Below are 23,788 nucleotides of genomic sequence, written 5' to 3'. Positions count from 1 at the left end.
AGAGATCGGCGGCGCACGAGGGCTGTTTCTCAATTCGACGCAGCATGGGGACACCAGCGACTGCATTGGGCCGCGAGCGGATCAATGGCTGTCAGCCCCAGCAGTGCAACACACGCGCGGTCTCAGCGTCGGATCTGAGCACCACACCTTCTGCAATGGCGCCATTAGCACAATCGCGGAGGCAATCGAGCTTGCAGAGACGATGCTTTGCGACGAGCTCGGATGGACAAGCAGGGCGGTGGAAAACATGCTATCCGATCACATGTTCAGCCAGAAGACGGAGCAGCTGCTTGACGACCTCCTCGACCGGCGCCGCCTCTTCCTGCGCCACCTCGAGCGCCACCTCGTGCCCTCCAGTTGCCTCTAGCGCCTTCTCCTTTCCCACCTTTGCTGGCCTTTCCCGCGTCAGCCGTGGCAGCGCCCTCCACAGTTCCAGAGGAACGCGATGTCGCCGTACTCTTGCTGCTCTTGGTGGCACGAGTGACGTTCGTAGCGCTGGTTGCGTCTGTTGTCGTGCTGGCCGCAACGCTCGGCGCAATGCTTGCCTGCGGCCGGTGCTGATGATGCAGATCAGGCGTTTGAGATCGACTCGTCCATCGACTTCCCCCGTTGCTCGTCGCTGCACTTCGAGGTGCACTTGACGGCACCGAGTTCAGACCGACGCCATCGCCGCCCGAGAACAAGTTCGTCGACGAGCCGCCGCGACTGCCCGCGGCGTACACTCCGCTTGAAACCGCTGACGGGGTCTTCGCGTTCGTGTCCTGCAAGCTGAGGCCTCCCATACCGAATGAGGCTGGACTAGCTGGACGCGTCGACCCTCGACTGCTCGATCCCCAGCCTCGTTCTTGCGCGTAACCATCCAGAATGTGCACGATGCCCTGACTCATGTACTCGAACTCGCCGATCTCCTGCGCCGAGAGCGAGAGATCCGTTCGGTCTCCCCACTGCTGATCCTCGTCGTCATCGTCGTCATCCGCGCCGGCCTCGTCCTCGTCTTCGTCTGTCGTCCTCCTCTCCCCTCTCTGCTGCTGCGATCCGTTCTTCCTCGCCTTGCCAATGCCCTCAAAGACACGAAGCATGATGACGTCCAGGATCGACCTGAGCTTCTCCAAGTTGTCCAACGAGTCCGTGTTGCCCGTGATCGGCAGCCAAAAGTCGCACTCCACACCTTCACCCAGCACCCTCACCTCGGTCGCGCCAAACAGCATGAACGTCAGCGGGTCCAGCCGCGTACAGCCGCGCAGCATGGTCGAGGCGTTGTTACCCGCACTGCCGGACGCGTTGCGGATCTTCTCGCTGAACGCGAAGATCTCCTTCTCGCCCATGTTGGCGGCATCCCATGGCTTGTGCTTGGTGAACTTGGTGTGACAGATCGAAGAAGGGTGCATGAGGCACGACTTGTCCTGCGACGTTCGGTAGCTCGCTTTGCCGCTTCGAATGGCAAAGTTCGGTGGAGACGAGACTGCGACCAGCGCAGCGAGCAGCGACGTGACGTCGGCATTGGTGTTAAACTCTGCGTCCGTCTCGCGAGGGCGCCGGAAGCGCGCGTAGGTGTTGCCGTTCCCATTGGCGGCGAGCGAGGAGCTTTGAATGACCGAGATGATGTCGGCCTTCTCCATCGACTGGAACAGGTGCTCCTTGACCTGCTGAATTTGGAGGAGCGTCAGCTTGCTGAGGAAGTTGTCCTGGCAGAAGCGGTTGGCAGCTACAAAGTCGCCGCGGGACTGCATCTCCCACCAGCGCGTGTACGCCCTGAGAATACACAGTGCGTCGGATCGGAAGTCTGGCGGACACCATCGATCCTTGACCATCTCGGCCTCCTCCCTCAGGTGCATGGGTGCCATGAACGGGTCTCGGCTGGTCAAGATGGCTGCGAGCGAAAGTACCGGGTCGAGGCAACGGAAGAAGGCGCCATAGAGGCACATCTTGCCCATAGGTGCATCGACAGGCAGCTGCAGCAGCACACGTCCCAAAGATGTGAGATTCTTGTACAGGTCGAGTGCACCCACCATCTTGAGCTTCTCCATCGCCGCCAGCACTCGCTCTGGTGCGGGTGGTTCAATGGCCGAAGCGAGCACCTCCTCGACCTCCATGCCTGGAATGTCGAGCGCCTTGATGTGCATGACGACATTGCTGAGATCAGTGCGCTTCATCTCGACCGTCTGATTGACCTTGAGCCGATCGTAACGAGCCTTGCTGAGAACACCAAAGTACTCGCCGGGTCGGTGACGACCAGCACGACCTGCACGCTGATTGAGGTTGGAAGTGCCGACCCAGGCCGATACGAGACTGGAAAGGTGGCGCTCTGGATCGAAGCGCTTCTCCTTGACTCGACCTGTGTCGACGACGTAAACCACATCCGGGATGGTGATGGACGTCTCGGCAATATTGGTGGCCAAGATGATGCGACGAATGCCCTTGTGACGCACGGGTTCGAAGACGGCCTGCTGGTCCTGGACGGGAACGCTCGAATGGAGGATATGAATCTCGTGCTGATCACGGTCGTTGAAATCGGTGCGGAGGAGCGGGTGGTTCTGCGTGTCGGTGAGCAGAAGGTTGACCGCCTTGATCTCGTCCCAACCGGGCAAGAAGACGAGGACGTGACCATCGTTGGATATGGAAAGCACGTAGGCGATGATGAGGGCAACGAGTGGATACGGAATCTCGAGGTCGTCGACTTGGTCTGCCATCGGATCCACCAGCTCATTGGCGCCGCCACCGGAACCGCCTCGAGCACCGCCGCTGCTGCCGCTGCGTGATGCGGAACCGCCTCGCTGGTAGATTTCGCGTTCGATGTAGTCGCGGACGTTCTTCTCGCCCCAGACCCAGCCGCCCATTTGTGGAGTGAGACGGAGCGACTCGAGGTTGCGCACCGTCTCTTCCAGATAGTGCTTCTCCACCGGGTAGCTTCGACCAGGAATTTCTACGACGGGGGCAGGTTGGCCGGTAGGATCGGCAAAGTAGTTTTGGAAGAGGGCGGGATTGATGGTAGCGCTCATGAGCACCACCTTGATCTCTTTCTTGCCCAATCTGCGTCGCTCAGCCAAGAGACGCTTGATGACGACGAGCAGCAAGTCTGTCTCGACATCACGTTCGTGCACCTCGTCGATGACGACGTGAGTGATGGAGTCGAGGAAAGTGTTGGACGACTCTGCATCTCCCAGCGCCGATTGTAGTCGACGCAAAAAGACACCAGTGGTGCAGAACGTGATGGAGCCGTTGGGCTGAGGCGGTTTGGCCTCGAAACGAACCTGGTATCCGACCGTCTGACCAAGCCGCTCGCCGCGTTCCTTGGCGACACGCTCTGCGACACTGATGGCAGCGATACGTCTAGGCTGTGTACAGACGATGTTGCACTTGGCACCTTTGCCTTGGAGGATGTAATCGTCGAACAGGATCTGAGGGATCTGAGTAGTCTTGCCCGAACCTGTAGCGGCCATACAGATGGTGACCTGATTAAGCTCAACCTTGACCAGGACATCAGACTGCTTCTGCGAGACGGGAAGGCTGAGACGCTGGCTGCGCATCTTGGCCATGGCCTCGTCCGAGTAGTAGTTGGCAAGCGAGAGTTCGAGTTGCTCGCTCTTGCGTTGAAGCGAGTCTTCTGTTGCGCCAAACTGCTGGTTGAAGCGACGTGCACGGTATTGACGCATTTGTCGTTGTTTTGCGAGCTGCTCGTTGGCATCGTTGGAAGCGGCATTGGGATCTTCCCCCGCAGCGGTAAGACCGGCGGTACGTGGACGCTTTGCGTAGATCTTGCTTCGGATCATGGTGTCGTAGATATTTTGGACTGAATCGTCGAGCTCGTCGCTCATGCTGAAGGTGACATGAGGCGCCTTGTTGATGGCTACGCCTGGCTTGTGAAGGAGTGAAAAGGTCTTCCACAAGGAAGGATCGGTGGATTCGATGTAAGATACGGATTCGAGGTAGCAGTTGGCGACCGCCTGCTTCTTGTTCTTGCCTACAGCTGCGCCAATCTCGTTGCCAGCAATGTACATGGAAGCATGCGGCTGACTCGAAGACGAGGTGGCTGCCTTTGAAGCGCCACGCTTAGGTTTGCCCTGCTTTCCTGCCGACTGTCGAATGTCTGGTTTGCCGAGATTGAAGCGCTTGCAGTAAAAGTCAATGAACTCGCGAGCGCGCTGAACGGTGAGTTCGGAGCCATCGCTGAGTTTGGCCACGGGACCTTGCTGCTGAGGGACGAGCGGAGCGGGTGCAGATGCAGTAGGCGTCTTTGTGAGAATGTCGCCGCTGTTTTGGAGGAAGAGGACGGCGTGAAGTGCAGCTACACGTTCGGCGTCCTTTGCAGACTTAGCATCGGCGTAGACGTGCCAGTCGTATTCTGGATCAAAGATGAGCGTGCAGCGGAAGTTGGTGTCCCTTCGACCTTCGACTTGGCCCTCTTCGACGGTGAAGACGGGGTAGGTGCCGGTTCGGTGGAGGACATAGTTTTGGATAGGGTTCTTTGGATGGTCGAGCCAAGATTTCTTGATGAGACCGCTATCGAGGAGGCCATGGTAGTAGTCCTTGATGTTCTGTAGCGACTGGTAAGGGAGCGGCTGAGTCGGGAGGAACTTGGTCGCTTTTGCAGGTGCGCCCGATCTGAAATTGGAGGTGGACGAGGAAGGTGCTGTGGAAGCTGAAGCTGGTTTCGAGGCAGAAGCGCCGCCTGCCTTTGATCGAGAAGAGCCGCCTCCACCTCCGCCCGGCGCCTTCTTCTTGATATTCTGAGACGAGGCTGTGCTGTTCCCACGCCCCCAATTGCTGCTGCTGCTACCACTGCCAGTCGGATTGGGGGTGACAGGTGAGAAAGAGGAGGCGCCGCTTCGCCAGGTTGAGGATGCGTCGGCCATGGCGATCGAGTGATCAGTCCCACAACGGCTGCTCCGGAGTCAGATGATGTCCAAAGTTGCGGATGAGCCGTCGATGAGTCACAGATGTAGAACGTTGTCAGCGATCCGTGTGACTATGGCGATGATGGAGGTGATGATGGTGCCAAAGTAAAGCATCAAAGTTGGCTGAGCAATCAGTCACATTCTGCGCCCCTCTCTCTGTGTGTCGGCGCAGTGGAATGAGAAGAAAGTCGGAAAAATTGCGAAAAGAAGCAAATCGGCCAAGGTGTTGGACCCTGAATCAGGCTTTGACTACTGCAGCGAGACCACACGGCAGCACAGCGCGTCTGCTTCGTTTCTTTCCTCGACTCGAGCCAACCCAGCATCACACAAGCTTCGATTCGAATCTGGGGGGGCTCAGTTCGGTCTAGCCATTGCAACCGCTTATGTAGCCTTTCCCGTACTGCTACGATGCGAGGAGGGACTGTGTCGGCCTTCAAGAGTCACAGCGCAAGCTATTTTGCCTTTGTGCTCGGCGTCTTTTCCGTGCCGAGTGAGAAGAACCGATGCGCAGCGCACGTTCCACGTCGTTTTTGGTATGCATTTCGCAGGGTGTTGGTCTTGCTTTGCGAATTCACCTTCTCGTCGTTATCTTCACCAAACGACTTCGGCTCACTTTCATTGACTCCCAGCCTCGCTTACAACAACATAGACTGCACAGTATGTCGGGGTACGAGACGGTCCTGTTCGTAGCACGCGAGTGCTTCGTCTACCGTGTACCGCCTCGTTCCTCAACCGCGGGCTACAAAGCAGCTGAATGGGGCGACATGGAGGCATTTCTTTGGAAGGGTCGCTTGCGCATCATGGAGAATTCCGGCTCAGACACCTGCTCGATCCGCTTAGAGGATGGCGATTCAGGAGAGCTCTTTGCTGCGTGCCCCTACGACGTCAAGGGCACTTCGGTCGAGCCTGTGCTCGATTCGAGTAGGTACTTTGTGCTCAGAGTCGAGTCCGATGGTCCTGATGGGAGGAAGAAGAAGGCCTACATTGGCATGGGCGTGAGTACCTCCCTCGGCGGGTCGTTGGCCGCAAACCAACATCAGCGTATGCTCATCATTCCTTTGATCACGGATCCTCGCTGCACAGTTTCAGGATAGAAGCGATAGCTTCGATTTCAACGTTGCACTTCAAGATTGGACAAAGTAAGTCAATGCACTATTCGCGCGATCGCGTTGCTGGAATCGCTGACCTACGATTCCGTTCCGCCTCTTGACTCGAACAGACGTCAAAAAGCAGCTGCGAATAGAGCCGCCGACTCATCAGGGAACGATGACGGCTCCCTGATCGATGAAGGCCCGTCACCACACCTTCCTGCCGGACCGAAGCAAGATTTCTCGCTTAAAGAGGGCCAGACGTTTGCCATCAAGCTGCCCGGCGGTGGTGGTCGCAAGATCAATTCGTCGTCTTCAAGCTCATCGTCAGCGTTTGGCAGTGGATTCGGCGGTGGTCCTTTGCTGCCTCCACCACCGAGCAAGAAGCGATGATTCCTCGGCAAGAGACAGCCACATACAGTCAAAACGTGCGCAACGATGTGATCAAGTTTGTCCGTTGCGATTGCGAATCCTTGTCCGGCACAGCAAAATGCGGCATCTGTAGGATGGACATCTCGGGAGCAGAACGAGCGTGATGGTGAAAACGAGTGTAACAGTGTGCAAAAGGAGCGTGATGATGGGAGCCCGCCATTCAACCAAGGAACTTCATGATCTTGGAAATGCCGTCCAAGCCCTTGATGCTGAGCGGCAGCGCTGGCTGATGATAATTAAAGACGGGAATCTTGAAGCCTTGAATCTCGACGCGGGCAGTCACCTCGAGATCGAGCATGATGGTGCCCTTGCTTTTGAGAAAGGCGCCCACCGTGCTTTCGAGTGGTTGAGCCAGGGTGACCGCGACAGGAGAGCTGCGCTGCTGACCAGGTTGCTTGACAGTGCCCGAAGGCACTCGCAGGGGATGCTCAGACTCGTACGTGACCGTGCAGCTGCCGAATGGCTGCCCCTTGTACGAAGCCATGAACGACATAGCACACAGATCGAAAGGTACACCGAGCGGATTGTTGACCACAAATACTGCGTCAACCGAATGAGCCGTCAGAGCAGTGACGCCGAGCGTGATGGAAATGCTATCGATGAGGGTTCGATCCATCATCGGCCTGAGCTCGAACGAAAGATGGATGTTCTTGAGCGCGGGGATAAGAATGGGAATCTCGCTCGACTCGTCGTCACCTCTGATTTCGAGCGTTGTCGTGCGGCCCGACAGGAAGTTGGCGGGGATGTCGCGCACCGACTTCTCCTGGTCGAGCGGTGGACAGTAGCGAAAGTAGATGTCGTGCACCGCGACCGGTCCAGACTCGAGCTTGAAACCCTTGGCAATGTGAGCTCTTCCCACGTAGCATCCCCGATAAAAGGCGGCCATGGTCAGCTCCGTGTCCGGAAGCGCCAGCTGGAACGTCTTGGACGGATTATTGAGGTACAGCGAAAAGACGATCTTCAAAAAGTCACTGGACGCGTCGACGACCTGCAGATTCGTATACTGAACGGGGCTAGAACGCAGCCCGCGCACGCCGTCCATGTGCAGGATGTGAGGCTGCTTTCCAAGATCGACGTCGACGTAGACCTCCCCGAGCGCGACCTCGACGCGAGCACGAGCCTTGCCGCGAATGCTGATCTTGTTTGTCTCTTCGCAATCGGCAATGTGTGCGATGAGCTGTGCCAGTCCCTCAGTCGGCTTGGTGACAAGCTTGAACGATCCAGGAGCGAGGCGGACCATACGGCATGACTTCGCGGGCCCATCTTCAACAACACTTTGCTCGCGTTCTTCGATCGGAGTGCATGACTGCACGTTCGTGTCGATCAATCCGGTTCCGACACAGCCGTAGCCCTCAAAGTGCACCTCGATGTCTGCCTGGACGGACAGAACCTCGAAGCGGACACTGAGCGGCACTTGGACCTCGAAGGCGATCTCGTCAATGTCGGCGTCCATCGGCTGCTCCCGACGGAAGCTCGCAAAGAGCTGCTTGATCTGCATCCCTTTGATGACCGGACTGATCTGTCGGTGGAGGACTGTCTTGGCCGACACCTTCTGGAAAGCTTGATCCAGCCAGGGCACCTGCCTCTGTGCGAACGTCACGCTTCCCGACGTGCTGACAGAAGCCGTCCTGGACGTTCTGGAAGGGGCCGAGGCGGAAAGCGTCTTCTGCATCGAAGTCGATGACACTTTGCTTCGGAGATGCGCCGGCACCTGAGTCCGGCTTGAAGAGATGTGCTGCATCTCTCCCATTGCAAATGCTCGATAGCCCAAGATGGTGAGGTCGGCGGGCGTGCCAGACAAGAGGGTGGTGGCGAGTCGGCCGAACGCGTCCAGAGCGGCTTGCCTGTACTGTGCAATGGGTTGGTGCTCCTTCAGAGACTCGCTGCCAATGAAAATGTAGCCATTGGCATCGAACTCGACGTCAGTCGCGGTCAGAGTGAAGACGATATCCTCAGCAGTGATGATGCCGATCTGCACTCCTTCAAACTCGACACCGGCTTCGATCTTGGCCAGAGCGACCGCGACGGAGCCCTTGTGCGGGACTCGGACCCTAGCCCTGATCTTGAACGCTTTCTCCTTGAGGCCGAGAGGAATAGAGCCGGCGCTGGACGCGGAGGCAGAGCTCAGTGCTCTACCTCGTCCGGGACCCGTTGGAGCTGCGACCTCGTCAAAGATGTCGAACTCATCGAGTGTCAGCCCCTGCAGACCGCCGAGGCCTGGCAAGGTGACAAACTTGGTCAAGACAGCTGGAAAATCAGCTCCACCCGCTACAACTCGGCAAGCGTCGGACGACAGCCGAATCGGGAGCTCGTCACCGCGAATGAGCTCAGAGACGAAGGCTGCAAAGTTGGTCACGCTCTTTGGGCCTGCCGCTGGGAGGATGCGCAGATGAGTCTTGATCAGCTCGTCGCTTCCTGCAACTCCACGCAGAGGTTCCGCAAAGACAATGCGTGCGATCACTTCCGACTCGGCTTCAGACCCCAAGGCAGGTGTGGTGATGTTTAGACCTTGCACCAGGTGGATCTCGACGTCCAGAGGTCCAAAGTCAACCAAGCCGAGGTCGGCTTCGACGTTGAGTCCTTTCTCGTCCATATCAAGAATCTTCAACTTGGTGATGGACACCTGAGCCTGATCGATCAGGACATCGACGAGCGGAGCGCCAACGGTCGGCAGAATGCTACGCGCTGTCTTGACCGTGATGGCGATGGGCAGCTGATGCTGGACAAAGTTGATCTCGCCAGGGATTCGATAGTCGCCGATCGACACGTCGGCGATGACATGGGCCGATACTTTGAGTGAGGAGAGAGCACTAGCGACGAGGTTGGGCAGATCGAGCGCTTCCTGTGGTGCATCCTTGTCGCGTTTCTGTGGCGGCGGAGCTCGAGCTGTAGGTTTGTCTTGTCCCATCTTGCCCTTTGGCATGAGCGCCAGTGCTGCTTCCAGATTCTGATTCAGCTCGATACCTTTCCTCTTGGCCTCGTTCTGGAGGATACGCACGTACGAGGCTCCTCCGGCCGAAAGAGTGAAGGGAAGACTGGCATGAACGGGATTGTCTGAAGCAAGCGTCAGCGTGGGCCAGTCAGAAGGAGTTACAATGTCTCCGAGGCAAATCGAGTCACGAATTGCGGGGTCAGATGTCGACCCTGTTGTATCAGGCTCGAAGTCTTGATACGCTTTGACTTTGAGTGAGCTGATGTGAAGCGGCGGACCCAGTTGATTGCGAAGCGTGGCGCGGGCATAAAGCTGTTGAGATTGAGCAGGCAACGCGTCAAGCTCGTCAGGGGGAACCAGAGATGCGCCGTCGAGTAGCTTGGAACTGAGTCCGAGAGCTGGTAGCATCGCCGAAATGCGGACGTTCGAAAAAAGCGCGGCAATCCACGGGATATCGGAAGACGACTCCGAGCCCACCACGTTGATCGAGATGGAGCGATTCTCGAGAAGATATCGAATCAACGTGACGCCGCCGATGCGCGCAGGATCGCCTTCAGGTGCGACTAGCACGTTTCCCTGGATGGCGATGGTGGCGGAGCCAGGTTTCAGAGAGAGATTGGGCAAAACAACCTCTCCAATGAAGCCGTTCTGGTCGGATTCTTTGGCTTTGAGTTCGTCCATATCGGTCTGCAGCTTCAGACGAATGTCGCCGAGTTTTGCTGTGATTTCTGCCGGATTGTTGAGCTGCACCTCTGCTTTGAACGAGATGCCAGACGTTGGGTGACCGTCGACAATTTCAAAGCCTTGGACAGGTCTGCGGTGAAGGTTGTTGGAGGAAGACGTCGTGGATGCAGGACCGAAGGAAAGGAGACCGTCGAGATGGTTCAATCCCTGAAGGATGATTTGTTTCTCGAGGTGGATCCGTTTGAAGGACATGCCGTACGCTTTCACTTCGGTGGTGGACGAGGCAACCTTCAAGGTGGTGGAGCTATTCGCAGTCAAAAGAGCGCGGAAGAGGGCGTCGAGCCCCCCTGATGAAGACGAAGTACCTGTCGCGGGAGCCGTAAGCCGGCCTTCTACGGTCAGACCACTGGTCCTGGTCGCATTCCTGATCTTGATCGGAGGCAAGCTGACGATCCCGACTCTTTTCGTATCTGTAGGGCTGAGGTAGAGGCCAAGGCCGTCGGGGAAGGTGATCTTCGCTTTTGTCGGGCCTGTCTTGCCGATTCGAATGTGCAGACTGAGGAGAAAGCCATCAGAAGCTAAATCACTGACCTTGATCGAGTCGACGGAGATGACCGATCTTGAGACGATTTGATCGACAGCCTGCTTGGCGATGTCGAGAGGAAACGTCCTCCTTCTTCCGCCGCTCGAATCGGTAGAATTCGAATGTACGCGACTGTCGATGGTTCCAAAGGTAGATGCGGTGGATGCGGACGTTGATGCAGATCCTTGGACACTACTGGATGCATCCGTGGTGAGAGGAGATTCGAGGATCTGCGTGGTTTTCGTGGTTTCCGCCGTATGAAGTGGCGCCGGCGCCGCGGTTAGCGTGGAGCTCTTGCGTTTGGATGCTTTGCTCTCGGACGACTTGGTGAAGGTCTTGCGTATGCTTTTGAAGACGGATGGCATCTTGATGAGTTGCGGCCGCCTTACTGCGGATCTGGTTGGCGTTGATGTTGTATAGTGGTTCGCCGTGCAGGGGGTATGGATGGGTATATCAGACGGAGCAATCTGTGTCTTGAGAATGGTCGGAGATGCCTTCGCCGGCAGTGAGGTGGTGGTGAGACACTAGGCTGCGTGCGGGGAGATTTGGTCAGTATGCGCTCCAGCTGCGAATGAGTCGATCGATGGCCTCCACACACCTTCCCAAGACGACGGACGGCGGCAACGCCCAGATGCAGCGAAGAAAGCCCAGATTTCAAATTCAGATTATTTCAGGGCAATCACAGAAGCAGCCTTCTCACACGCAACAAGTAGAGGACAAAAGGGAAGCGGAAGGCTGAGTTGGTGGTTAGGAAAATCTTGCAAGGACCCTTCTTAGGATCCTCCCTCTCACGCTCGTGTGAAAGGTCACAGGGATCGTCGGCGATATCTTATCTGACGGCCGTTCATCTGCGCATCATGATCGACACCTCGCTTTGTGTCCACTCGTCAATGCTCAAGACGCATCGTCCGACGCTATCCGCTGCTACTTACAACGCCAATGCATGTCGTCTCTTGGTCTGAGCTTTGCTGACGCGTCTCAACTGCGTGCACAGGTGCGGTTTGCTGAGCATGCCTCTTTCAGAACTGTTCCATTGATATGTGAGCCCAGGTCATCTCGATCATAGCTTCTCTCAACCCACCTCTTAGCTTCGACATGGACATCATGCAGATCCATCTGGTCCACAGACATTCTTACTCTTCATACTGTGATCGGGCCCGAGCTTGCCTCTTCAAGCCCATCCGTTCTGAGCTTGAGCCCCTTCCGACGCGGCTGGAAAGCTGCCTTCGGGCACCGACACGAGAACCCTGCGGTCTTGTTGCAGCCGTTGTTCGTCCGCCGCGTCGAAGCACTGCGATATCCTCCCTCACACAAGCCTCACTGGTTGGCAAGTCGGCGCCGTCGTTGGTGGTCGCTGTCACCTCACCATAGTATTATAGTCTCATTTGGGTCCCTTACCGTCCACCGGGTCAGGGGGTCGTGAGACTTTGATGGACGGCAAGTCGGTCACAGATATGAGGAATGCTGATGGTTGTGCAGTGACCATCATACACGCTGAAAACGCCAGAAGCCTGTTTCAAATAAGTTAACTTAAGTGACCCAGACTTTTGCCCGAGTTGGAAAACTCAACAACGCCAAACTCTTTTTGGAGAGAGGGGTCTTCTCGTGCTCGTTTTGGTCAGACGTTCGACGATCTGATCTTGTCCAGTGACCCGATCGCCAATCTGACGACAAATATTTTCTCAGACTGTCAATAGGTAATTTGGCATATATTGCGGTGGAGTCTCTGACTTGTCACACAACAATTGCCAGTCGTTCTTCGAAATGACACGATTCGAAACATATTTGTTCGAAAAATGCTCGAGATCTTTGACTCTAACCCGCTTTTTGTCCTCCGCGTGCCCAGCAGAGCATCGCACCTTGTTTCTCGACTTTTGCAAGGTTATAATTCCCGTGATCAAAGATGTATCAACAAATAAATCAACGGCCGGAAAGTCGTGAAAGCACGGTCATTCGGTGTCTCAGACCGTCGTGTTCTTGTTGAGTTTTAGACTCAAGCAAAAGGTGTCCGAACACAAGTTGCAGAGCTGGATTTGAACTTCAACAGTTCTTGATCGACACAGTCTGCTTCCGATAGAGACATGTTGCTTGTATGGACGCCAATTTGTCAGAGACAAGTATACTACAAAACTGCACTGTGAATGTAAATCGCGATTCACGCAGTCGACGACGACGTGTTCATCCTTGACGGTGGACCAAGAATGCTTCGCGTATCATCATGGCGACGAAGGACGGTAGGCAAGACGGCCAGGGGCGGGAAGCGACGAGCACTCTGCGAGGCGATCTGCGGAGACGGGGAGTCTTCGTCAGCGTCGTTAGGATCACCGACAGCTTTGACACCTTCACCTGTTGCATACGCAGCTGTTGCATACGTCTGCGTATGCAACAGGTGGACAGCTTTCGGCGGAGCTGATGGTGCTGACTCTCGTTGGAACCCTGGTGCTCGTTATTGACGAAGTTTCGTGGGCTGCAAGAGGCAGGCGTCTCAAAGGGGCCACACAGCGATGGTTCAGCACGAGCTGACCCGTCCTACGATCGGACGCAAGCTACAGCATAACCGGTGAAGGCAGGGAGAGGTCTCACTTGGCTACATGTCTCACACCCAAACCTGGCTCAGATGCACACAGATGATCACAAGCGCAGGACAATTGGCATAGCGACAGCTGACATTCACCACATCTCCTGCATCGCCACGTCGCGCATTTCAACCACCGAGATGTCCAGGTATACGATCCGCTTCCCGTCCTCTTCGATCACGGCCACTGTCTGCTTGTTGGTGTTGACCGCGAGTCTGGCGGGCTTGAAGTCCGGTTCAAACTCTGTCGCGCGAGTCGGTGTAACCTCGACAAATCCACCACCGCCGCTTGAGAAGGGGAGATCGGCAATGTTGAAAGCGAGCAAGACACCGGCTGACGTAGAGCGCAGCGTGGCGAGAATGAGCAGCTCTACGTCGCCATAAAAGCCGAGGTCGACGATCGCGACGGTGTCCGTGGTCGTGATGCAGAAGTGTACGAAGGCGGCCTCGTTCGAATCGGATGAGGTGCTTTGACGAATAGCAAGGACGCTGGAGGCCTTGCTAGAGGCTGACGTCGGATCCTCGGAATGCGATCGAAGAATATACGCCGAGAACAGAGTATTTGCGGACATTGCAGACGCTGTACATGTGCGCTTTGTACGCTCTTGAAGATCCGAGGACGACGATGATGATAATGCCGGAGCTGGCTCTTGAGCCAATTTCCAGCCTGAACTTGCGAACTCGCGCGAGCTTGTTTGTTCAACCACAGCGTCCTCCAGCCTTGCATCGAGAAGCTGCGTTAAACAGTCGCCGAGCATCTTCACCGCTCTGGTGAGCGTGGGCACGATTGCCAGTGGCGCCTTGTGTGGCCGTTCCGCCACCTCTTCATGCAACTGGTTCTTGGCTCTGCCCTCGCCTGGAGCAGCAAGGAACGTCCTCGCCCGTTCCAATATTCCCTGCAGTGATGCTTGCTTTGCCTTGTCAGCTAGGATTCCACCCACCGCTTCGGCCGGAAGGTCGTTGCCCATCCTCGCGTGGATCTGCTCGTTTTTGAATCCTCTGTCGATGTAGCTTGCCACGTAATGAACATCGTACGTAATGGGCAGTCTGGGCTCGTCCTGGTCTTGCTTGATCCTCTCCTGCCTCTCCCTCTCGGTCCTGCACCATCTATAAAACTCCTGCGAAAACAGCGCTTCCAGGTCGACCTCTTTCGCCAGGCTCAACGTCGAGTCCAGGGCAGCATGCAAAATCCTGAGTGCAGCTCGCAACTTGCCGTCGCTCTCGCCCAAGAACCGCACCTGACCCAAAAGACCGGTCATGCAGACGATGCACCGCTCCAGCGCCGGCCTGAGGCTGTCGGATATGAGCCTCTTGAGCGCATACGTGGCCGTATGCGACTGCTTCTCCAGCCGGGTAAGCACGCCTTCGGTCAGGTTTCCGAGAAGGAACTGTTCGGCAGCTGGACCGGCGCGACCGGTGAGGAGGACATTGATCAACTCGTACCTCATGTCGCCGCCGAATTTGAGGCTGAGATCGTCGATGTTCTTAGTCCATTCGGTGGTGACTTTTTGCAGGAGCTCGTGCTGATAGACCTGCTGCGAGGCCGAGGCGGCATCGAGTGCGTAGCCGAGATAGAAGCGTAATAGATGGCTTGTGCGGCTGATAGCGGCCACTTTGCGACGCGAGTCAAGCGGTCCATATCGGGTGTTGAACGGCAACGGCAGTCGTAATTGATGAACTGAAGTGGCCATGTTGCCTGCTGTGAAGGTCGAGAAGACTCGTTGCATGTCGTGTGAGAGGGAGAGAGTGCAGAATCGCTCCATGGCTGAATCAAGTCGATGAGCATCTTGGGGAATCTTCAACGAGCCAATGTTGCTCTGACCGTCCAGTACGAGATCAACTTGGGCACTTTGTGGCCGACCGACTAGGACGATAGTCTCTGGCGCCAATGGCAGCGCACTGTCCGGATCGAGCGCGATCGCTGCATCCCCACCTTCCAAGAGCCGCAGCTCCGTGGCCGTCTTCGCCAAGTGCGGGACTTTCGCGAGGGGACCTCGGCCCTGCAACGCAAGATGCGATGGAAATTGAAAGCTCGGTGTGGGCTTTTGGCCGCTCATCTGCATCATCCTGAGCTGATGCGGCATGAGACTACCAGTGCCTCCTGCAGATGCAAAGGTATCAGCGGCAGGTAGCGTGGGAAGCGGCGACAACTTGATGAGAAGAGATTCGCTGCTGCTACCGATGGCGTCGTTTGCTAGACCAAAGTCGATGTCGTACCATCGGACTGTCATTGACTCCTCGAAAGCTTTGGCATCGCCTGCGGAGCTGACGGCAACCGTGGAGAGGAGGCGACCGTCCTGGACCGAGTATGTCCGGAGGAATGTCTTGGTCCGAGCGCTTGAAGAGGATGTAGATGCGACTGCTGATCTGCTCACGCTTGCCAAAACGGCAACACGATCGCCTTGGGGGCTCCAAGCAACGTCGTGGAGGTTTACATCCTCGTACTCTTGCTGCGATGCTCCCGGCGCATTCAGGGCTGGATCCATGAGCTTGTCAAAGTCAAGAACAACGGACCATGCAACGCTACTGTCATCGCCCATACGCCAGAGAACGAGATGGATCTGAGGCCCACGCTTAGGATCGGGTACGCCTCGGTTGTTGTTAGCCTGTGCGCCCCGTTGACGAGCGGCGAGCATTCGTTGGACAAGAGCGAACTGGGCTGCTGACATGCCTGGAGGCGCAGTGGCTGCAGCACTCGATGGAGCGGCAGCATCTTGCACGATGAGCAGAACGAGATCCATGCGCGGGTTGGTGGAAGTGCGAAGAAGCGTGGCAGGCTTATCGAGGCGTTGATCGGCGAGCACGGGAAACATGCCAATTTGACTGCCATCGCCGACGACGGAGCCGTCTCTCAAGGGAATAGGCATACTGTTGAGATCGGCTGTTGTCGCTAGCTGGCCATGGCGCTGTGTATGTTTGACGAGGGATGGATTGAGAGATGGACGCAAGAGGGACGATGGACGCACGAGGTGTTGCAAAAAGTGTTGTTCTTCTCAACGGCATCCGTGCGTTTGTGACACTTTTAGGATCAGTTCGCGTTACGCGAAAATCGTCTCGCGCTGCCAACTGAGCGGACGAGCGTTGTGAGTTTTATCCACTCAGATCAAGGCCGAGAGCGCAGGCAGCTCAAAGACAGCTTGCGTCTCGATACGCATACTCAATGTAGCACAAACATGAACGCAGCTGATGACACATTGTACGATAGATTCAACAGACTGGCGATGAGACTGCTACGAGTCTACTTGATCTTCTCGAGCATCTCAGGGACAGCCTCGTAGAGGTCGGCCACCAGTCCAAGATCAGCGACCTGGAAGATAGGAGCATCGGCGTCCTTGTTGATGGCAACGATGGTCTTGCTGTCCTTCATGCCGGCCAAGTGCTGAATAGCACCCGAGATGCCCACGGCGACGTAGAGCTCGGGAGCAATGATCTTACCAGTCTGACCGACCTGGAGCGCGTTGTCGGCGTAACCGGCATCGACGGCAGCACGCGAAGCACCGACGGCGGCGTTGAGCGAGTCAGCGAGGGGCTCAATGTACTTGACAAAGTTGTCAGCCGACTTGAGCGCACGGCCGCCCGAGACGACACGGGGAGCAGTGGCAAGGTCGGGGCGAGACGACTCGGAGACCTTCTCCTCGACAAAGTCGGTGAGCGACTCGACACCATCAGGCTTGACCTCCTCGGTGGTGGCGCTTCCGCCTTCCAGCGCGGCAGCGTCGAAAGCAGTGCCACGGACGGTGAAGACCTTGACCTTGTCCGAGCTCTTGAGGGTAGCGATGGCGTTGCCGGCGTAAATGGGGCGCACAAAGGTGTCCTCACCCTCGAGACCGATAATGTCGGAGACTTGGGATGAGTCGAGAAGAGCAGCAGCTCGAGGGAAGATGTCACGACCAACGGCAGTGTGACCTGTGCAGACGTGGGTGTACGAGTTGGACTCGACAATCTTCTTGATCAAAGGTGCAAGCGGCTCGGAGAGGTTGTTGGCAAAGTCGGCGTGCTTGGCAAAGAGAACCTTCTTGAGGCCAGGGAGCTTGGCAGCCTTGTCGGCGACCTGGCTGGCGTCGTCACCACCGACAACAAGCGCATCGATGTCACCGCCGAGCTTCTGTGCTGCGGTGAGAGCCGAAAGGGTAGCAGCAGCAAAGTTGCCCTTCTTGTGCTCGAGGAAGACGAGGGTGTTGGCGAGGTCGACACGGGAGGTGGCAAAGCCTCGGCGGAGAGGCAATGCTGTGCGAAGCGCGACGCGAGGGATCATAGAAGTAGCGATCATGATGACGAGTGAGGACGATGATAATGATGGCGAGAAGGACGATCAAGCCTTGTCGCCATTAGCCGGATCACTTGGGACACCCGCCTTTGGCTTTCAACTCGAGACCGGCTCAGCCGACGCTCCGCACCCGAAAGTCTTTCAGCGCGCAAAGTCAGTATTACTTAATGCTGCGGGTCAGAAAGTGAGTCTAACAGCTTCAATAAATTGCTCCATGGCGTCTGCTGAATGACGTGAGGTCAAAGTGCTGCAGCCAAAGCATGCAGGCTTGGACCCTTGCTGCACGACCACTCTGACTGATGTCTTGACCATACCCGCAACGCTCCCTGTCATCGTCCACCATCCTGCTGACCAGCTTCGCGCCTGCTACTTGAAAGGCATGACCCGTCGATTCTTTCAACGGTCTGTCTTCACACTAATTCCAAAACCATCCGCAAAGTCGCTCCAAACACCGATTCTCGCTCTCCGACCCGCCACCATGTCCAAACGAACTGCTTCGTCATTGACGAGTACTCTCACCACATCCCCACCGAAGCGCGCCAAAGCAGGTTCTTCCAAGAACAAAGTTGATACTCCATCACCTCCGCCGACAGCGGCCAGTATTGAAGTGGCCCGTCTGTCTTCAGATCATCCGGAATGGCCAGCACCTCCCTCGAAGCTGCACGAGGCAACCGACTTCCTTCGAGCGCTCGCAGCCTCTCCAGCGTCCGAGCGTGTCCTCCTTGTCCCGGACAAAGATGCAGACGGTCTCTGCTCCGGCGTCATCATGTGCCGCACGCTGGTCCAAGCTCTCCGCATCGACCCATCTCGCATCGACGTCCATCTCATGACCAAAGGCAGCAATCCTGCCGCCGAGGGACAGCGCGACTCGATGTCAGAGTACGGTGCTAAATGGATCGTCGTTCTCGACCAGGGCTCCAGGAATGGCCCACCCATCGTACCGGGTGCTGAGCATGGCTGGGAGTCGGGCCATCCAGAAGCCGTTCGCACCATGGTCGTGGATCACCATTGGCTAGCGGAAGGATCACCGGGGCCGCAAGGATGTCTCATGCTCAATGCGTGTCATCACAAGCCTGTAGCCACCGCCTCTCTATTGACATGGGTGCTCTGCCGTCCGTTATGGTCCGGGGCCCAGCAGCAGCTCGCACAAGATCAAATCGACTACGTCGCAGTACTCGGCACAATGGGCGACCTGAGCGTCAATGTCGAGTGGGATCCACCATTCCCAGATCTCGTACCAGAAGTGAAAAAGTGGACAAAGAAGCGACTCGGCTCTGCCATTGCTCTGCTCAACGCGCCTCGTCGAACACCCGACTTCGACGTCATCACCGCCTGGTCTGCGCTACTCGCCTCGACCTCTCCGCTCACCATCCTCGATCCCGCCACCAACAAGCACGCTTTACGGCTGTACGAGGCCCGCGATGCCGTGGGGCTCGAGACCGAGCGCTGCACACACACCCCGCCCAAATTTTCCAAAGACGGCCGCGTAGCGCTCCTCCGCATCACCTCGGCATACCAGGTCCATCCGTCCATCGCAACTCGCTGGACCGGCGCGCTGAAGAGCAAGAACCTCCAAGTGGTCATGTGCGCCAACGACGGCTACAACCCCGGCCTCGTCAATTTCAGCTGCCGCATCGCCCAGGTGGCCAAAAAGCGCGGCGAGGAGGTCAACATCATCGAGGTGCTCAATAGCTACGCCGACACGGACCCGGAGTGGAAGAAGGAGGTGATGCAGGCCGTCGGAGGCAATGCGTTCAATGGGCATCCCCAGGCAAGCGGCGGCATCTTTCCTAACGAGCATTGGGACAAGTTTTATGATCTGATGCAGATCGGCGTCCCGCCGGATGGCTCGATCAAGGAAAGCGTTTCAAAAGGCAAGAAGCTGCCAACGCAGAAGAACAACTTGTTGGCAATGGGCTTTTCAACAAGTCCAAAGAAGAAACGGGAGACCACAACGTCATGATTCACTCGACCCTTCTTGCAATCACAGCCATACACCGCTCGCACCACCACCTTCCACTTGGATATTGCGTTGCTTCTATTCCCGTGACGTTTGATGCAGCCGCACTAAGCAGCCTTTTAGTCGTGTCCGATGATATGAGCCAGCTCGAGCATCTGCCTGTACGTGTAGACGCTAAGGTCGATCTTCCTCAAAGCGCTGTTCGACCAATCCCTGGATGTGTTTGCGATCATCTCGCCTAGCGCTTGGCCTGTCGGATCGTTGGTGAAGTAATCGAGCAAGATAGGAAGCTCCTCCATGCCCTTGGAGACCGGGACGTAGTGAAGCCACGGCACGATGCGATCATCATGCCATTCCACGTAGATGGTCTGCTTGAACACCAAGCTGTTGCTGTCAAGCAACCGGTAGAAGCGACAGGACATCGAGTTGCCATCGATATCCATGAGGAATTTGTTCCGGAACGCAAACGACGAATCCTGATGGGCCGCAAGGGGGAATGTCTTCTCCCATTCTGCACAGCGCTCGGGATCGTTCTGGCAGCCGTGCAGACCAACAAAGTTCATGTCGATCGCTTCTGGGTCGAGCCGCGAGAGAGCTGAGAGCTGAAGCTGCGTGAACGTCTTTGGCATCTCGGGCAGCTCGACGCGCTTGACATCGTCTTGCGTAAAGGTTCCGGGCAAGCTTTGCCCCTTGTAACGTGCCGCAAGCTCGGCAGCTTTTTTCTGCATCTGAGCGCCCATCATGACAAGGCGCTCGCGGTGTCCGTAGTAGTGTGGCTTCTTGCCACGCCTAGATCCGGTGTTGCTACCACGCCAGTAGATGCGTGCCCTCTTGTCTCGGTACGCCACGTGGTCCGAGTCTTTGCCGCTCGGATTGAGACCCCAAAGACGATATCCATCGGCTCCGTAGCACCACGAAGCCGTGGTGATGTCCTGAAAGCTCGAGATCTTGGTGAGAGACAGGACCGGAACAGTAGAGTTGAAGCAGCCATTATGGACGCGGAAGATGCCATGCTGGTTCATCCAATCATGCGTATGCTTGCAGAAGTCGACTGACGGACGATCGCTGGTGACGGACGAGGTTGTTTCGGTGTTTCGTGGACAGCCGATGGTCAGATGATCCATTGCATCAGGGTCACCGGATGTGCCAACCTCGATCACTGTTGTGTCGTTGACATCTTCGACCTCGCCCGGTTTAGGACCGCAGACACGATGGTTGTCATCCCAGTTCTGCAGAACGCTGAAGTCGGGAAGTTTGTGAACGAAGGGTTGGAGGATGCCCTTGAAAGCGTTGACGGTCCCGTGCTTTGCCCCGGTCGAGACAGTGCCGTTTTTGAAGTCCCACTGGTGTAGTTCCCACATGCCGGTCTTGCGACCGTTCTTCATTCGCTGACGCAGGACATGGGCTGGAATCTTGCGCAGAGGTGCAAGATCTTGCTCGAGCTGACCGTAATCATCAATGATGATCGCGTTGTTGGCCTTTGCGAAAGTGAACCAGTCTTGAAAGCCAGGCGGAGGCTGTCGATTGTACTGCTCCACGTATCGCTGCACCGCCTGCTCGTAGGTTTGCGATTGGCGCGCCACCATGGCATCGAATTTGCGTTGGGCCAGCTCGACATGACATTTGATGGCGACTTGGGGATCAGAGAAGATGCGAGGACAAGTGTCAGCAAGCTGCAAGCTCGGTTGACTTGCCACCTGGCTGCCAAAACCGCCAACGCCAACATCTCTGGAGCGCGAAAAAGAGTACGAGAGCGTTAGACCGTACAAGACGCATGCGATGATGATGAATCTCTTGCACAAACGATGGCGGAAAAGGTCTTGAAGGGACGCTAATATACCCTTGGGCATGTTGTTGTCAGCTTCCGACCAGGGCTGGCCGGTTGTGCCTCTTGATGTTGTGGGCGGCGTGGAATGCTTTGACTCGAAGAGGTCAAAGACACGCTGTCGCAGAGACTGACTGGGAGCCCGACCGTTTGGACGCAACCACGCTGGTTGATTGGCGGCGAGCGATGGCGGATAGCTTGAGATGGAGGACGAGGATGAGGACGAGGCGGATTTGGTACCGTCTGTATTGGCGTGATGATGTTGCTCCATGGCGGCAGCAGGGCCGATGAGCCTCAGAAGACGGCAAGCGTAGATGAAGGTCGGATGGTTAGCTTGACAAAGCACAACAGCTCGCCTCAGTGACAACTCGACGAGGAGCAATCTCAAAGACCTCGGTGATGGCCTCGCCGTGCCGTGCCGAGCAGATGGGCAGCTCTTAGGCTTTGCAAGGATTCATTCTACTTTGGGACAGGTTGCGTGTCCGAGACAGGGACGGAAGCCACAGTTTTGAACCCAAGTCGCTCGGCGAGGGCTGCAATTGACTTGGATTGCCTGTGCATGTTGCGCCCGAATCAAGGGCTGGACAGCTTAGAATGAGACAGACCGCGACACGATTGTCAAAGAGGGCACGCTGAATTCGATTCGCTTAGGCACGGGAAGCGGGAAGCTCTGCATGCATGAGCACTATTGTTTTTCACTTCTATTAATCAAGTCTTGCAGCGCGGCTTCTTGTTCATCAGGTGCAATCGCGTGTACTCTATCTGCTGCCAGATCAAGCGACGAGAACCTTGTCTTGCAACATTCCAAGCGACGGTGCACAAAAAAAATTGGGCTGCCCCAGTCGACTGTGTACCGAACCTCTACTGTAGACCGGCATTGACCCAGTCTGAGACCACAAGGGTCTGTTGCTCCGTCTCGTCTCGTGTCCGGCTTGCTCGGTCGGACAAACGAATGCGCGCGCCTCTTCCGCATTCCAACGCTTCTGAGGCCAATTCAAAGCCTTTGTTCTTGCAAGACTATATAGCTCCCCATACCCTTGTTTGAGTCTGTCTCTCACTCGGACAACGATCCCTGCACACCCCTGGCCCCATCACCAAACGCAAATGCCAAACCCGGACAAGCTCGAGCCATACCACGACAGTCCCTCACAGAGCAAAGCTACCCTCTCGGAAATGTCAGACTACGAGAGCCTTCCGCAGGACTCAAACGAGGTCGAGGGCGCCAAGCTCTTGCCTCGCGAATCGCACGACTACGAGATGGAGGAGGCAGGAGCTCCGCGATTGCGAGACTACCGTTCGCACAGCAAGACTTCGGTTCGCAGCCTCTTGCTCTCGCAACTTCAGAGCGGCTGGTTCAAATTGGGCTTGATGCTACTCGGTCTCGTTTGTTTCGGCATGCAAATCGGCATCTTGCTACGACCAGGTGCTCGAGTGCAAGCAGCCGATTCTCGCTGGCCTCGCAAGGAGTTGGCCAAAATCAACAAGATCCATTATCTCATGCCAGCGACCAAAGCCACGCAGAACTTCTGCTTCTGCCTTGCTGCTGCCGTCATGAACGACGCCGAACCAACAATCTTGAGCTGGGGATTCCCTCTCGTTCAACCTGATGTCTTCTTCGAAAAGGTGCGTGCTGTCCACCAATTCCTCGTCGACCACGCCGACGACAACGACATTGTCATCTTTGTTGATGGCTTCGATGCTCTTCTTCAACGCTCCGTGCGGGAGGTCGCGGCTGAGTTCATCGTATCTGGTGAGCGCATGCTCTTTGGCGCTGAAAAGCATTGCTATGGAGGCACCCCACCATCCGACGAGATGCCCTACTGCAACGTGCCGGAAGCGCCCTTCACAAAAGAGGACATCTGGGGCAAGGAGAACCGATGGCCTACCTCGACCTCTCAACAAAAGGCGGTCCCAAGATACCTCAACTCTGGTACCATGATCGCATATGCAAAGGATGCTCGCGAGCTGTATGCCGCCGTGATCCATTACTGGAAGAACGACACCTGGGGCAAGAAAGTCTGGGACGATCAAACCATCTTCGCCGTCATGTACTACCGACAGCAGATGCAGATCAAGCTCGATTTCGAAGGCCAACTCATCAAGCCCTTGTGGGCGTGCGAAGACGAATTCGAATGGCAGCCGCGCATCGCATCCCAAGGCACACGAAAGGAGATGCTCAGTTTGCCACCAGACGAGGCGTCCAAGCTGCTTTCGGCTCAAACTCTCAACGGCACGCAGCCATGGCTCTTGCATAGCACCATCTCAAAATTCATTCCGGGCATTTTGCATCTCCCCGGCTTCGTCAAGCCTTGGATGATGCCGCAGATCCAGTCGCGCTTCTGGTGGAGTGGCAGCACAGTGGACCGAGCTCTGACTCGTCGAGTGCAAGCAGTGCTCAGCAAAACGACAGTCATGATGGCCTCGCCCAACACCACAAAGCCTTTCTCTGAGTTGTGCGATAAGCACTTCCTGCCAGGCAACTACACACCCAAGGCGTTGCCGGACAAGCATAAATACTAGTCGCTCGCCTACTGGCTCTGCATCTTA

General features: G+C 56.4%; 8 protein-coding genes across 8 annotated transcripts; 3 read left to right on the top strand and 5 right to left on the bottom strand.

Annotated features, from left to right (window-relative positions):
* Positions 1–266: 266 nt before the first annotated feature.
* Positions 267–4,853, bottom strand: PSEUBRA_002193 (Helicase-associated domain protein; the record flags this gene model as incomplete). The annotated part of the gene is made up of 1 exon (XM_059464799.1): positions 267–4,853. One exon carries the CDS (start codon positions 4,851–4,853, stop codon positions 267–269), a length of 4,587 nt encoding a protein of 1,528 aa, XP_059320747.1.
* A 701-nt stretch (positions 4,854–5,554) lies between these two features.
* PSEUBRA_002192 (Adaptin ear-binding coat-associated protein 1 NECAP-1) lies at positions 5,555–6,376 on the top strand (the record flags this gene model as incomplete). The annotated part of the gene is made up of 3 exons (XM_016435374.1): positions 5,555–5,890; positions 5,979–6,034; positions 6,115–6,376. The coding sequence occupies 3 exons, from the start codon at positions 5,555–5,557 to the stop codon at positions 6,374–6,376; spliced, it is 654 nt and encodes a 217-aa protein (XP_016293100.1).
* Positions 6,377–6,575: 199 nt separating this feature from the next.
* PSEUBRA_002191 (Protein of unknown function DUF3712) lies at positions 6,576–10,979 on the bottom strand (the record flags this gene model as incomplete). The annotated part of the gene is made up of 1 exon (XM_016435360.2): positions 6,576–10,979. One exon carries the CDS (start codon positions 10,977–10,979, stop codon positions 6,576–6,578), a length of 4,404 nt encoding a protein of 1,467 aa, XP_016293099.2.
* A 2,305-nt stretch (positions 10,980–13,284) lies between these two features.
* On the bottom strand, positions 13,285–16,056 carry PSEUBRA_002190 (Anaphase-promoting complex subunit 4 long domain protein; the record flags this gene model as incomplete). Its single annotated transcript, XM_016435366.2, has 1 exon — positions 13,285–16,056. One exon carries the CDS (start codon positions 16,054–16,056, stop codon positions 13,285–13,287), a length of 2,772 nt encoding a protein of 923 aa, XP_016293098.2.
* Positions 16,057–16,427: 371 nt separating this feature from the next.
* On the bottom strand, positions 16,428–17,459 carry PSEUBRA_002189 (Electron transfer flavoprotein, alpha subunit, C-terminal; the record flags this gene model as incomplete). The annotated part of the gene is made up of 1 exon (XM_016435364.1): positions 16,428–17,459. One exon carries the CDS (start codon positions 17,457–17,459, stop codon positions 16,428–16,430), a length of 1,032 nt encoding a protein of 343 aa, XP_016293096.1.
* A 475-nt stretch (positions 17,460–17,934) lies between these two features.
* Positions 17,935–19,419, top strand: PSEUBRA_002188 (uncharacterized protein; the record flags this gene model as incomplete). The annotated part of the gene is made up of 1 exon (XM_016435375.2): positions 17,935–19,419. The coding sequence occupies one exon, from the start codon at positions 17,935–17,937 to the stop codon at positions 19,417–19,419; it is 1,485 nt and encodes a 494-aa protein (XP_016293095.2).
* A 116-nt stretch (positions 19,420–19,535) lies between these two features.
* Positions 19,536–21,002, bottom strand: PSEUBRA_002187 (Lipopolysaccharide-modifying protein; the record flags this gene model as incomplete). Its single annotated transcript, XM_016435362.1, has 1 exon — positions 19,536–21,002. The coding sequence occupies one exon, from the start codon at positions 21,000–21,002 to the stop codon at positions 19,536–19,538; it is 1,467 nt and encodes a 488-aa protein (XP_016293094.1).
* Positions 21,003–22,345: 1,343 nt separating this feature from the next.
* PSEUBRA_002186 (uncharacterized protein) lies at positions 22,346–23,761 on the top strand (the record flags this gene model as incomplete). Its single annotated transcript, XM_059464782.1, has 1 exon — positions 22,346–23,761. One exon carries the CDS (start codon positions 22,346–22,348, stop codon positions 23,759–23,761), a length of 1,416 nt encoding a protein of 471 aa, XP_059321245.1.
* Between the last annotated feature and the right edge of the window lie 27 nt (positions 23,762–23,788).

Source organism: Kalmanozyma brasiliensis (genome assembly GCF_000497045.1).
Source record: "Kalmanozyma brasiliensis GHG001 unplaced genomic scaffold PSEUBRA_SCAF18, whole genome shotgun sequence".
NCBI lineage: Eukaryota > Fungi > Basidiomycota > Ustilaginomycetes > Ustilaginales > Kalmanozyma > Kalmanozyma brasiliensis.
Note: the sequence above shows the minus strand (reverse complement) of the source record. Positions and strands in the feature narration are given on the sequence as shown.